Source organism: Acomys minous, assembly GCF_964271855.1.
Source record: "Acomys minous genome assembly, chromosome: 20".
Taxonomy (NCBI): domain Eukaryota; kingdom Metazoa; phylum Chordata; class Mammalia; order Rodentia; family Muridae; genus Acomys; species Acomys minous.
Genome location: NC_140502.1, coordinates 16462743 through 16477938, shown reverse-complemented (window position 1 = coordinate 16477938; position 15196 = coordinate 16462743). Strand labels below are relative to the sequence as shown.

Here is a 15196-nt window from a genome sequence, read left to right as displayed (position 1 = left end):
CTAAATTCTACACCTCCCAGATTAGAGAATGAGAAAAGATTTTCACCAACCGTAATCTAACCAAGAGATAAATATCATACCTATTTGAGAAATTTCACCCCAACAAATCAAATAATCCATTTATAAATGGGGCACATGTACAGATCTACCAAAAGGCCATAGATAACAAATCCTTGCCTATACCCAAAATATTCTCCTCCTTACTGCATGGCCACTCGCTCCACTGAGTACACTGGAGAGTTAAGTAAGAATGAATAAAGAAAATATGGTGCATTTACACAATGGATACTAGTGTGGTATCAAAAAAAAAACCCCAAAAAACAAAAAAAAAAACCCCCAAACCTTCAAATGTTCAGGGAGATTGGTGGAACTAAAATGACCATTTGGAGTAAGGTATCTCAGACCCAGAAAAACACCCAATGAAAATCTGCATGGTATATATTAACTTATATGTGGATATTAGCCCAACTAGATGTTCTCTGAGAAACTCCAGCCTGAGGTGTTGTCAGCACAGATACTGGGATTGATAGGAGCATACTTGGTGAATGGGTGATGAGAGTTGCATGGAAGAGGTGAGCATGCAAACAAAAGGAAGGGTTAGGACCTCCCCTAGGGGCCCAGCATATCTGGAATGAGGGGAGCTTTCAGAACATCATACAGCAAGCAAGGACATGGCAAGCAGAGAACTGAGACATTATGTGCAGACATAGCCAAGGGTCAAATCATTCTGAGTGTTCTCATGGGGGAGGAAAAAAGAAACTGCCTATGAAATGAACTTGGGTGCCCATAAAATGATCACTGCCCTTTGGTCAGATGGCCTTGAAGGTACACAGAGGGAAGAGATGCATACTATTCTGATGAGAATGGAAAAGCTGAGGTCAGACAGTAGGAGAGAAGGGCCTACACTTTCTCAGGTCTAGGAGAGCAGAGTAGGGCAGAAGAGGGAAGACAGTGGGAACAGGAAGAGAAGAGTTTAGGGATTACATTCAAGATGTACTATGGATAATTACAATATATAAAATAATTTTAAAGATCATTCTTAGTGAGGTAAACTAGAGCCAGGAGGAAACACATGATATGTACGTACTTATAAGCAGTTATTAGAAATATAGCAAAGAACTAAAATCCACAGACCCAATGAAGCTAAGCAGAGTCCAAAGAAAGATGCTTGAAACTAACTCAGAACAAAAAAGACCATCAACATCCAAAGTAGATAGGGGCAATGAAGTGATTTGGAGAATTGGAGATGGGTTGGGAAGGATAAATGGACTGAGGATAAGATTGGCAAAGAGCTGAGGAGGGTGTGTGAGGAGAAGAAAGAGGAGAGAAAACAGAAATCTGGAGAGAGAACACCTATGGGTAGAGGGGGCAGACAGCAGTGTGGCATAACTGTCTTCTGAGAGGCTTCAACTATCAGCTGATGGGGACATACACAGTAACCCAAGGCCTGGCAACAGGCTGAGTTGAGGGACTGCTGTGGATGAGTAGGAGGAAGAATGAAGGGAGCCAGATGGGCGAGAGACCCCATGAAATCCTTCAGAGTAAACTTACCTGGGTATTCAGACTGAGCCACCCGCCAAAACTTTTATGTGGATGGAAAGTAGATCTTCTATTCTTTGATAACAAATGTGCAGCTTTGGTCACAATGATGGTCCCATATCGCAATAAGTAAGGGCTGTCTCTGACTCTGATATCTACTGCTGGGTAATTCTTACTAGCTGAGCTTCCTCATCACTCCCAGGTGGGAAAGGATGTGCTTTGGCCTGCAGTGACTTGAGATAATTGGCTGGATTTGTTATGCTTGGGTGCCTCCCCTTAACTTGGAGGAAGGCATCAGAGCATAGCATGGGGAATGGGCTGAGTGGAGAGTAGGGAGGCACGGGAAATTTGGGTATAAAGCGGTTAAATAAATAAATAAATGAGTGGAGAATAGAAGAAATCATAACAGATGCAAACCTAACCATGAACACAACTCCACCAACCTTGTACAACCTAGAACTAATCAAAGGAACTCCAAGCAAATGGAGAGAAACCTGAAATCAAGCATTCAGGGAAGTGTGGCCTTGGCTGGTTAGGGAGTGGCTGTCTGACTAGTAGAGAGAAGGAGACAGAAGATGGGACATACCTTGATCTGGTGTTCTGTCACGTGGAAATTCTGAGCCAGTTCCTTGCATTGATCTTTAGTCAGGTACTTGTGTTTATCAAATTTTCTTTGGAGTATCTGGTTTTGTTCCATGGTAAACACAGTGCGTTTTTTTTATTCTGTCTTCTTGGATCATGGAGGGAAACCCATGATTCTGGATGGACTTGGGAAGACAGGAGACCTTGTGAACTTGATAGACCTGAGGTGCCTGGGGAACCTTGGAAGTCCACATTCACTAGAGAAAAAGAGGATGTTTCGCCTGGAAGGAGAGAAGATCATATGATCATTTGTACATTTTTGTTTTTTTTGGCAACGGAAAGCCTTGGGAAACTAGACATCCTCAGACATCATTGAAATTTGCTCCCATTTGGAGACCATGCGGCACAAAATCAACTTTAGACATGGGAGGCCGCACATTTTCTATCTCTTACATTCAAACCTCCTGAAAAATTCCTCTAGACTTTCTATACAACACAAGTCTCAGTCCTGTTCCCTCTCTGGTGAACTGTGCACAAAAGCTCTTAAGAATGGCCTGCACTATGGAATCTTACAAATAGTTGTCCTGTGTCTTTCCTGAACTCTGCAATCTTCTGGTTCCTGCTGTTCACATATAGAAAAAGGAACTTTTCAATTTAATGATGTCTCACTTATTACTTGTTGACCTTAGAGTCTGGGCAGTTGGTATTTCTTCAGGAAGTTGTCTCCTGTGCCAAAGAGTTGAAGGATCTTCGACACTATCTCTTTTAATAGATTTAGTGGTCCTCATTTTATGTTAATGTCTTTTGTGCTCTGGCACTTGAGGTTTGCGCTGTAATAACTATGGATCTAGGATGGATTCAGTGAAATTCCCAGATCACTTTATTTTACCAATAAAGACACAGGAGACAGATGCTGTGGTAAAAAACCTGCTAGCTCAGAGAGGCAGAGAAAGCAGTAAGCTAACCTTCCTGCTCAGCTCACCTCCTGATGGAAAAGGTCCCAAAGTCTCATTAGCTCAGCTGACTGCCCAGGTAGAAAATACCTAAAAACCCAAGTCCAAAAGCTTCCAAAGGCCAAGCACCAAAGTCCAAGGAGCTCAAGCTAAAATCCCAAGATCCTGTTATCCTGAAAGCTATCTTAATTGTTCCTCTACTCAAAACCTCGCCTACATTTAATCCCCGTCAGCTGCTTGCTTGCTCCACCCATTGACCTAGGGTTAACTTTATTAAATCCTGTGTTTTTATAGTTCACAATCTCAGGGGTCACAATGGGATCAAAGGCAGTATAAACAGTTCACAATCTCAAGGACCAAAATGGGATCTCAGACAGGATTTTCTAGTTCACCATCTCAGGGATCACATTGAATTCAACATCATGGAACATATCTGTTTGCATTTTTTGACATGTAGACAGGCACTAGAGCAGCACAATTCATTGAAGGTGCTTTCTTTTTTCTATTGTATGGTTTGTTTCTTCCTCAAAAATTATATATGTGTGAGTTTATTTCTGGATCCTTGATTGGATTCCATTGATCCACCTGTCTGTGTTTATGCCACTACCATGCACTTTTTATCACTGTTGCTCTATAGTACATCTTGATATCAGGGACAGCCATCCCTCCAGAAGACGTTTTCACGTTCAGGATGTCTGAGCTATTCTGGATTTTTGTGGTCCCAAATGAAGGTGAGAGTTTGTTTTTCAGGGGCTGTAAAGAACTGTGTTGGCATTTAATGGGAACAGCATTAAATCTGTGGGATTGCTGTGGTAAGATGGCCATTGTTTCTTGGATAATCCTACCTACCCTCAACCATAAAAAATCTTTCCGTTTTCTCATATCTTCTTCAGTCTCTTTCTTCAGAGATTTGATTTTTTTTTCGTACACTACATTTAGTTCCTTTTTTACATTTACATCAAGATTCTTCGTGGTTTTTGTGGCTATTGTGCAGAGCATTGTTTCCCTGGCTCTACCCATCAGGAGATCAAAGCAGAAGCTCAGTCTCACAGTCCAACTTAGGTCAGAGCACAGGGAGTGCTATGGAGGAGTTGGGGAAAGAAGGACCCAGATGGGACAGGATCTCTATAAAAGACTAACAGAGCCAAGAAATCTGGGCCCATGGTCCCTGCAGATTCCTGTGCACCAAAGAAGGACCATGCATGGAGAAAAGCCAGGCACCCCACTCAGAGGTAGCCTATTGGAATCTCCATCTCAATATGGGGCCCATAAAAAGTAGAGCTGGTGTTGTTCCTGCCATGGACTCTGTTGCCTGCACTTAGATGACTTTCCCATGGCCGGGTGCTTTACCATGCCGCAGAGGAAGAGGATGTAGGCAGACCTGAGGAGACCTGAGTGACTGGGGTCATTTAGTAGGGGAGAAGTGCTCCCCCTCTCTGAGGACTTGGATAGGGAAATCGAGGGGCAAAGGTGTTAGGGTGATGCCTGGAGGAAATGAGGGAGGAGGCTACAATTGGGTTATCAAGTGAAAAAATGTAAATATACATAAAATTTTTAACAGAATGTATAAAAATTTCCCAATCACTTAAAAAGTTGTGTTACCAATTGATCTAATTCAGTACAGAGAAAGAAATGGAGTAATGTAAGAGTCACTAGGGGCCCTGACGGTCTTGTCTGAAATTAATATTGAAATCTGGGTAGATAATTACATAGACACACAACTTTCCAGTCTCAGCAAGTGGGGAACAGAGTGGAGGTGAGACACTAAAATTCTGAAAAGTATTTGTTCTTATGTCCTACAGGAAGAAGAGAAACCATATCTTAATTCTTCGCTTTGAATAGAAATTGAACCTAAAACTGGCTCCAGTAGAAATGTCAGGGGACGAAGCAGTCGCGACCCGGGGCTACACACATATTGACCTAGGGGAGCTGTGGGAGACTTCCCACTTCACACACTGCTGCCTGTTTGTAGGTGGTCACGAATTCTGGGCTCACAAGGCCATCTTAGCTGCTCACTTTCTGGTTTTCAGCTTCTTGTTTGAACACAACATGAAGGAGAGGTCAAAGGACAGAATTGAGATCCAGGACATGGAGCCTCAAGTCTTCAAGGAGATGATGGGATTCATTTACACAGGGAAGGTGCCAAACCTCCACAGCTTGGCCCCTGATGTGCTGGCAGCTGCTGACAGGTATGGCCTGGAGCAGTTGAAGGCCATGTGTGAGGACGCCCTCTGCAGGGACCTCTCAGTGGAGAATGCTGCTCACACTCTCTTCCTGGTTGACCTCCACAGTGCACAAGAGCTGAAAATGCAGGCCCTGGGTTTCATTACAGGTCATGCTTCTGAGGTCTCTGAGACCTCAGGGTGGAAGGAAATGGGGGAAGCCCATCCCCACTTGCTGGCTGAAACATTCCAGTCCTTGGCTTCTGCACAGGGTCCTTGGCTGGAGCCCCCTCTCAAACGCTTGAAGAGATCCTAGCTCCTGGTTAGATGTGACCTAGCCCTGTCTTCCTCAAGGGTAGACAGTGCTGTGACCAGTGACCTCCAGGCACACCAAGGCATTGCTGCTGCATTTACAGTGGATCTGGGGAAAGGCAGCCTGGTGGCTCAGGATTTCAAACATCTGGAAGAAGTGGAAATGATTGCCATGTGGGTAGCCCAGGGCTCTGCTGTGCTCTACCTAACATCTGCCTTCTTCCTGGAATTGTTTCATTTTGTCCACTGACTTGAAGACTGAGTCAAATTAGGTGGTTGCAGAAAACACAGTACAGAGAGATGGTTTTTAAGAGGTGTCGGGGGACCTGTTTTGATTCGACTGAGCAGAACACATGACAAAGGGGTCGCGTCAAAGGAGAAACAAATATTAACATTTACTCAGAAGGGAACAAAAAGACAAAGACTTGTCCTCACCTCCCATAACTTAGTGTGTGGGGACTGGAGAGTTAACTCAGGTGGCAAAAGCAATGGTGCTCTTGCAGAGGACATCTGGACTGTTCCCAGCACACACAGGGATTTTCATCCATCTGTGACTGGACATCCAAGGATCTGAGAAACTTCCTGGAGTGCATGGGCACATACATCACTGTAGACAGAGCCTTACATATGAAATATGAACTGAATAAAAATGATGAAATCTCTTGTGGGTTCCTGAAGAGTTTATGTTCAGAGAAGTCCAATTTAGTCCTTCCAGCTCTGCTCTCTTGTGAATGATTGTAGAGTCCTATCTACCCTAAGTATTAGAAATACTTTTTCCTGGGACATGCCCCTTGGGCTAGTATGCAGATATAAGAGAGTATATATCATTTGATTCTTTCTGCTTCTAGGTTAACTTGCTCATTATGATCATTTGTAATTCAATCCATTTGTCCACAAATTTGGGGACATCCTTGTTTTTAATTGCTGAGTAGTATTCCATAGTGTAAATGTACCACAGTTTCTTTATCCATTTTTCTACTGAGGAACACTGAGGCTGTTTCCATGATCTGGCTATTATGAATAAGGCTGCTATGAACATAGTTGAACAAGGTTTCTTGTTTTGTAATGGAGCATCTTCTGGGTATATTCCAAGGAGTGGAATAGCTGGGTCTTGAAAGGCTTCACTTACCAGGAAACTGGGACGGAGGGGAAGACATCCTATTGGGACTCTAGATGAGAGATGCATGGGAGAATGGCAAAGTAGAAGGATCCAGAGGGTTCTAGAAACCTACAAGAAGAACATTATGATAGGCAGATTTGGGCCGAGGGGTCCTGCTCAAACTAAGGCACCAGCCAAGGACAATACAGGCCATAAACTTCAAACACCTACCCAGATTTAGCCACTGGACAGGACATTCTCCACAGTTGAGTGGAGAGTGGGGTCTGACTTTCACATGTACTCTGGTGCCTCATTTTGCCCATGTCCCCTGGATGGGGAGACCTGGTGGCACTCAGAGGAAAAATAGCAAGCTACCAAGAAGAGACTTGATACTCTATGAGCATATAAAGGGGGATGAAGTCCCCCTCAGTCACAGTCATAGGGTAGGGGAGTAAGGGGGAAATGGGAGGGAGGGAGAAATGGGAGGATACAAGGTATGGGATAACCACTGAGATGTAATATGAATAAATTAATAAAATAAAAGTTTTTTTAAAAAGAGAATGCAGACTGTCCAGATGAGACCTGGTAGGCTGGGGTCATATGGCACGAAAGGAGGGCTCCCCCTTTCTAAAGATTCCGGGTGGGTGAAGGGGAAGAGAGGGAGGTAGAGAGAGGGAGACCAGGAGAAGACAAAGGAGTGTGCCACAATCTGGATGTAAAGTGAATAAAAATGAATAAATAAAAAAGATAATCATGGAGAGACCCACCTCCCTATTCTCAGTGTGGAAGCAGAGCATAGAGCAGACACTAAAATTCTGAAAAGGACCTGTAATTGTGTCCTACAAGTTAAAGAGAAATCATGTCTTGATTTAAACTTCAAAGTACCACCGATAGAAATGTCAAGGGACCAAGCAGCCAAGAGCTCTGGCCCCAGAGAGATCCCTGTCCAGAAATTTTCCTACACTTGGGCTGTCAGAAACTTTTCTTTTTGCCTGGAGGGATTGCAGGAAGCTGTTTGAAGTGGGACTTTCTCACCAGGAGCCACTCATGAACTGATACCTTGTTTGAGAGGACATCCCCAATGGGATTGATGAAAAAAGCAAAGACTGCCCATCATTCTACCTCCTGTGACTCGGATGTCCTAAGGGCCCAGTTTGAGTGTAGTTCCACTTTTGGATCACATGTCCCTAAGCAGAGAAATTCCCAGGACTGAGAAGCAGAACTGTCTTTAGGTTCCTGCAGGGCAACACCTGGGATTTCAAAATGTCCATCCAAAGACATCTCCTTTTGTCCAAGGCAGATCGCCTTCTCCCTGAGGACCACCTCACCCTTCTATGCATGGTGGATATGGCTCAAGACTCCCACAGCATTTCTGGAGAGAACATGACATCTACAACCAAGGTTCCAAGGTGCACATTGACAGATGACCTAGGGCAGCTGTGGGAGTCTTCCTGCTTCACACACTAAAGACTGTTGGTAAATGGCCACGAATTCATGGCTCACAAGGCCATCTTAGCTCCCTGCTTTCCTAACAGAGTCCTCTCCTGGAGCCTCCTCTCAAGTGCCTGAAGCAATCTCAGCACCTACTTAGCTGTGACCTACATCTTTCTTCTAGAAGCAACCACTAGTGTTGTTACCAGTGACTCCCAGGTAGACCCGAGCATTGCCGCTGCATTTCCAGTGAGTCTGGGGAAAGTCGGCCTGGTGGCTCCGGATGTCAAACAACTGGAAGAAGTTGGAATGATCTCCAAGTGGGCAGCCCTGGAGCCTGGTGTGTTCTACCTAACATCTGCCTTCTTGCTGGAATTGTTTCATTTTTGTCCCATAGGTTGGAAACTGAGAGTCATCTTAGGTGCTTACAACAAACACAGCCCAACCGGGTTTCTTTGGGGAAACCTGTCATGATTGGACTGAGCAGAACACCCGAGCAGGGGCTCAGAGCTTCTGCTTCAGCTGTGATGGAATATTCTAAGAGTACCATGATAGATTAGCTGGGCTATACTGTAGACACAAAGGCCTGGCTGGTACGACCTGTGTTGTAGGGTGTGTGTGTGTGTGTGTGTGTGTGTGTGTGTGTGTGTGTGTGTGTGTGTGTGTTTGTCTGTGTACTTGGAGCAAATAAATCCAGCCATCGTTTTTTTGAACAACAAGTAGATTCTTTAGATGAAAGAGTTGTGCAGAACATGCGGGATTTACACTTGCTCTTCCTCAAGGAGGATGGACTAACAATGCCTTAGGGCAACAAAGCTGCCTCTATGCCAGTCATTAAGATGTAATTCGAAACCCCTTGGTAAAAGTCAAAATCAACCTCCTTAGGAAGGAACACAAAAGACAAGAATCAAACAACTGGTGTGAAGGATTATTCAGTCGGTCCCCGTAGTTAATATCTTTAGTTCCCACTGTCACTGGATTTTTGTATATCCTACTGCTAACCTTCATCTGTGCACCTTGTCTCATTCATGCTTTTATGTCTTTTGTACAAAAAAGATTTACTGCTGTTAACGCGAAGCTGCTGCTCTGAAGAGGTCCAGGGTCGGATCTCTGGGGCTGGATGCAGATGCCCTTCCCGTTCACTTTACCTCTTGGGTGGTCAGAGCTGATGGCTCAGGCAACTGATCAGGATTGAAAGAGGGAAGAAGAAAAGGAGCCCAAGGTTTCTTCTCTAAGCACTGGCTGTACTGCGACTGAGGAGGAGAATTTAAGCTGACCACAGTTTTCCTATGGCCGAGGCTGTAAAACTGGCTTCTGGCTAGAGACTTAAGGGGGGTCATAAAGGAGACTCTTTGATCTATAGATAGGCCTCCAGGTGGAGATATCCAATTAGCTAATGTAAACTTGGGCTTATTAGCCATAGAGAGCTGATGCCCTGAGTCTGCTAACTTATGTGTGAATATACAGGGAAATAAGAAATAAGAAAGAGATAGAAAACAAACCACTTACACACATACTTTCATGAGAAAATGTTGATGAAGTCAAGCATCTTAACTTCAACTGAAGTTAAGCCTCCCAATTTTAGCACCGTTTATTGTAGATGACCAAACTTATATGTCCGAGAAAAGGGTTTTACTTCATAGTCTAAGAAAGGCAATTAATCATGAAAACAGATGAATTCTAAAATACAACAGGTTACATGTTTTGAATCTAAACATTTCTTATCTAAGTATTTATATCATAAGGTCACAGTGAGTTCAGAGTGACAAGGCCTAAAGGTTACAACAATGTACGACTCACCAATTAGTGCTGACCTAACTATACATTATCCAGCAATCTCTTAGTTCATAGTGAGTTCAGGACAATAATTTTTTCTGTCTTTCATTCTAAGAAACAGAGTAAATTCAGACATCTCTAGGTAGCTTCATTCCTACTTAGGTTTATAGAAAGTTTAAACAAACTTGCCTCTACTTATGGTGAAATACCAGGATTCAAGGTGCCATCTGGAGTGGAGGCTTATCTGCAGCAACAAATCCGCTACAAGGCTATCCTTAGTGAGGCATCTGGAGGTCCACAAAGGTATTTATCATACCCATAAACTAACTTTACCATTTACAACTATTTGAATAAAACCAGGAATTTCATAATCAGGAATTAATTCATCTGAATAACAAACAGTGCATCTTCAACAAAATCCTATAAGAGTTTGCTCAATCAGAGATGGTCAATATCCAGAAAGTACCAGTTCTCACCAATGCCAGATGTTTCTACTTTTTCATTTTTGGGACAGGGTTTTCTGTGTAATCTTGGCTGTCCTGCACTCACTTAGGAGACCAAGCTGGCCTTCGATTCACAGTGATCCACCTGCCTCTGCTTCCCTGGTTGCTGGGATTAAAGGCATGCGCCACCATGCCTGGCTCTAATGCAGGATTTTAGAGAGATGCAGCAATGCATAAGTGACAGGGGGTGCAGAGGTTGGAAGCAATTCTGGGGTGCATCATGATACAGACCTTGCAAATACCGGATCACCTCCAGAGACCTCTCATGCCTACTGGACTTCCCCAAATCAATGACTCCTGACAGCATGTCAGAGGCGGGAAGCAGTTTGCAGGATCATCATGGTACAAGACCTTGCAAACACCAGATCACCTCCTACCCAGCCCACATGCTTAAAGAGCTCCATTACACGATGAACTTGGCATTCTGCAATCAACCTTTTTGTTTTAAGAACTCACTATAAACCCATAGATCTTGACTAAAATATAGAAGTAAGTATTTGACACCAGGAAAAACCCAAGGAAAGAATGTTGAAGCCTTCCAACATTGACACATGCCCTGGTATGCTTAGGCCTTGCCAGCTAACACAGTAATAGCTGTTTTGACTTCCCTGGCTCACAGTTCAATACTTGCTCCTGAAAACAGAATACTGACAGATGTTAAATGTAAATTCTGCGCTAGGTAAACCATAATACCCTGCTATGTTCTTTTTTTCATGGGAAAGTAAAAACCTCTGCCCTGGAGAGGGAACTGGAAGATACCCAGGTTCCCCAACCCTATATCTCAGATAATGATCTTAACAGTAAGTCAAAATAGGGTGTCTAGCTACCTATCACAATATGCCTGGGATAGGATTGAATCTTGCCCTTTGGTTATGGTTTTCTCCATGAAAAATTCACTCTAAAAATGAGTGGGCATCTGTGTGTCCCTGATCATGATCAGTGTTGGAGGTGCATAAATTAAATCATCTATATCTGACAGAGATGTGTGTCTGAGCGGGTTGTGCAGCTATTCTTAGATGAGAAAGCTGAGCTCCCAGATGTATGGTCGTGGGGAGTGCATGCTGACTCACAGGCTACTGGGACACCACGGCATCAACAATTCCATTTTCCCTGTCTCCTAAATGCTAGAGGCACCAGGGTGTCTCTCATAGTTTCTATTCCAAAGTAATCTTCTCCATACCACAAGGACACTTGCACAACTAGATTCATAACAGTTTGGACCTATATTTGTCTCGCCTACAAAAAAATGTGGGGCTCAAGATGGAGCAGAGATAGTTGGACTGGCCATTCATTGACTTCTAACCTGAGACCCATCCCATAAGGGACACCCAACCCCTGGCACTATTAATAAAACTATGCTAGGATTGCAGACAAGAGTCTAGTACAGTCATTCACAGCAGAGCAGAGCTGGACGGACTAAACGTGGTGTCGCTGAACATAAACACGACGGAAAACCACAAGAGATTTCATCATTTTTATTCAGTTCACATTACATTGTAAGGCTCTGCCTACAGAGATGTATGTGCCCATGCACTCCAGAAAGTGTTTCAGATCCCCTGGATGTCCAGTCACAGATGGATGAAAACTCCTGTGTGTCCTGGAAACAGTCCAGGTTGCTTTTCCCAACTGAGTTATCTTCCCAGTTCCCACAAACTGAGTTATGGGCTGTGGGGGAGGGAAGGTTGCTTGGTCTTTTTCTCCCCTTAAGATTAAATGTAAATATTTGTTTTCTCCTCTGACCTGATCCTTTGGTCATGTGTTTTTCCAGTTGAAAGAAAAAAGTTCCCTCTCCCCAAAATATCATTTTGGGGCAATTAGTTGCAAGCACCTACTCTGAATCTCAGTCTCCAACTCAGGAGCCAAACACGAAACAAGTACAGCAAGAAGGCAGATGTTAGGTAGACCACACCTGACACCAGGATTGCCCACAAGGCAACCACTCCAACTTCTTCCAGGTGTTTGAAATCCTGAGCCACCAGGCTGTCTTTCCCCAGATCCACTGTAAATGCAGCAGCAATGCCTTGGTGTACCTGGAGGTCACTGGTCACAGCACGGTCTGACATTGTGGAAGACAAAGTTAGTCACAACTATCCAGGTGCGAGAATTGCTTCAGCCGTTTGAGAGGGGGCTCCAGCCAGGGACCCTGTGCAGAAGCCAGGGAATGGAATGCTTCAGCCAGCAAGTGGGGATGGGCTTGCCCCATTTCCTTCCACCCTGAGGTCTCAGAGACCTCAGAAGCATGAACTGTAATGAAATCCAGGGCCTGCATTTTCAGCTCTTGTGCACTGTGGAGGTCAGCCAGGAAGAGAGTGTGAGCAGCATTCTCCACTGAGAGGTCCCTGCAGAGGGCGTCCTCACACATGGCCTTCAACTGCTCCAGGCCATACCTGTCAGCAGCTGCCAGCACATCAGGGGCCAAGCTGTGGAGGTTTGGTGCCTTCCCCGTGTAAATGAATCTCATCATCTCCTTGAAGACTTGAGGATCCATGTCCTGGATCTCAATTCGGTCCGTTGGCCTCTCCTTCATATTGTGTTCAAACATGACACTGAAAACTGGAGAGTGAGCAGCTAAGATGGCCTTGTGAGCCCAGAATTCGTGACCACCTACCCACAGGCTGCAGTCTGTGAAGTGGGAAGTCTCCCACAGCTCCCCTAGGTCATCTGTAAACGTGCACCTTGGAACCTTTATCGCAGGTGTCGAGTTCTCTTCAGAAATGCTATAGGTGTCTTGGACCATGGTCACCTTGCAGAGCAGGGTGAGGTGGTCGTCAGGGAGAAGGCGTTCTGCCTCGGACAAGAGGAAACCTTGAAGGATGAACATTTTGAATCCCCAGTCCATACCAGGAAGGAACTTAAAGGCTCGCCGGCTCTTCAGTCTGAGAGTTTTGTCTCCTTCCGCATTTATAATCCAAATCTTGAATTTTGCCCAAACTGGGGTCTTTGGACTCCTGAGCAACACCAGGTAAACTGACACATAATCTTTGCTTTCTACGTCAATGCCTTTGGGGTGAACTCTCAAACACCATTTCCGGTTGTCATTGGATCCTGATGAGAAAGTCCCACTTAAAATGGCGTCAGACATCCCCTCCAGGCAAAAAGAGAAGTTGCTGATGGTCCACCTGTAGGAAATCTTCTGCACAGTGATATGTGTGGAGCCCCGGGTCTTGCCTGCCTGGTCCCCTGACATTTCTAATGGAGGCAGTTTGAAGTTTAACTTCGATCCAAAATGAAGAATCAAGATATGGTTTCTCTTCTTCCTGTAGGACATAAGAACAAATTCTTCTCAGAATTTTTGTGTCAATATTAATTTCACAGAAGACAGTCCAGGCCCTAGTGACTCTTAGACCACTACATTTCTTTCTCTATATTGAATTAGATCAGTTGGTAACTAGTTTTGCCTACTGTACACACCTTTTAAAGGGTTTGGAACATTTTATACATATTTTAAAAATTTAAGTATATTTAATTTTTTTCATTTGACATCCCAATTGTAGCCCCCTTCCTCATTTTTTCCAGGCCCCAGCCTAACGCCCTTGCCCCTCAATTTTCCTACCCAAGTCCTCAGAGACGGGAAACCCTTTCTCCCCTACCAACTGACCCCAGCCTATCAGGTCTCCTCAGGTCTGCCTACATCCTCTTCCTCTCTGTCATGGTAAAGCACACGGCCACGGGAAAGTCATCTAAGTGCAGCCAGCAGAGTCCATGGCAGGAACAGTCCCTGCTCTACTTATTATGAGCCCCATACTGAGATGGAGATGCCAATAGGCTACCTCTGAGTGGGGTGCCTGGCTTTTCTCCATGCATGGTCCTTCTTTGGTGCACAGGAATCCTCAGGGACCATGGGCCCTAATTTCTTGGCTCTGTTAGTCTTTTATAGAGATCCTGTCTCATCTTGGTCCTTCTATCCCCAACTCCTCCACAGTACTCCCTGGACTCTGCCATAAATTGGGCAGAGCTTCTGCTTTGATCTCCTGAAGAGTAGAGCCAGGGAAACAACGCTCTACGAAATAGCTACAAAACCATAACGAATCTTGATGTAACTGTAACAAAGGAACTAAATGTCTTGTATGAAAAAAAATCAAAGAGACTGAAGAAGATATGAGAAGATGGAAAGATCTTCCATGGTTAAGGATAGGTAGGATTAACCAAGAAACAATGGCCATCTTACCACAGCCACCCACAGATTCAATGCCGTTGCCATTAAATGTCAACACAATTCTTTACAGACCTTGAAAAACAGCTCTCAACTTCATTTGGGAAAACAAAAACCCAGAATAGCTAAGACAATCTTGACCATGAAAACATCTTCTGGAGGGATGGCTGTCCCTGATCTCAAAATGTACTATAGAGCAACAGTGATAAAAAGTGTATGGTACTGGCATAAACACAGACAGGGCAATCAATGGAATCCAATCAAAGATCCAGAAATACACTCACACATATAATTTTTGAGGAAGAAGGCAAACCATACACTAGAAAAATGAAAGCACGTTCAATGAATGGTGCTGGTCTAGTGTGGGTCTACATGTCAAAAAATGCAAACAGATATATTCCATGATGTTGGATTCAACGTGATCCCTGAGATGGTGAACTAGAAAATCCTGTCTGAGATCCCGTTTTGGTCCGTGAGATTGTGAACTGTTTATACTGCCTTTGATAACATTGTGACCCCTGAGATTGTGAACTATAAAAACACAGGATTTAATAAAGTGAACCCTAGGTCAATGGGTGGAGCAAGCAAGCAGCTGACAGGGATTAAATGTAGGCAAGGCTTTGAGTAGAGGAACAATTAAGATAGCTTTCAGGATAACAGGATCTTGGGATTTTAGCTGGAGCTCC

At 44.2% G+C, this 15196-nt stretch overlaps 1 protein-coding gene across 1 annotated transcript; it reads right to left on the bottom strand.

The window, feature by feature from the left end:
• Nucleotides 1-12434: 12434 nt before the first annotated feature.
• LOC311590803 (speckle-type POZ protein-like) lies at nt 12435-13625 on the bottom strand (the record flags this gene model as incomplete). The annotated part of the gene is made up of 1 exon (XM_084770062.1): nt 12435-13625. The coding sequence occupies one exon, from the start codon at nt 13623-13625 to the stop codon at nt 12435-12437; it is 1191 nt and encodes a 396-aa protein (XP_084626188.1).
• Between the last annotated feature and the right edge of the window lie 1571 nt (nt 13626-15196).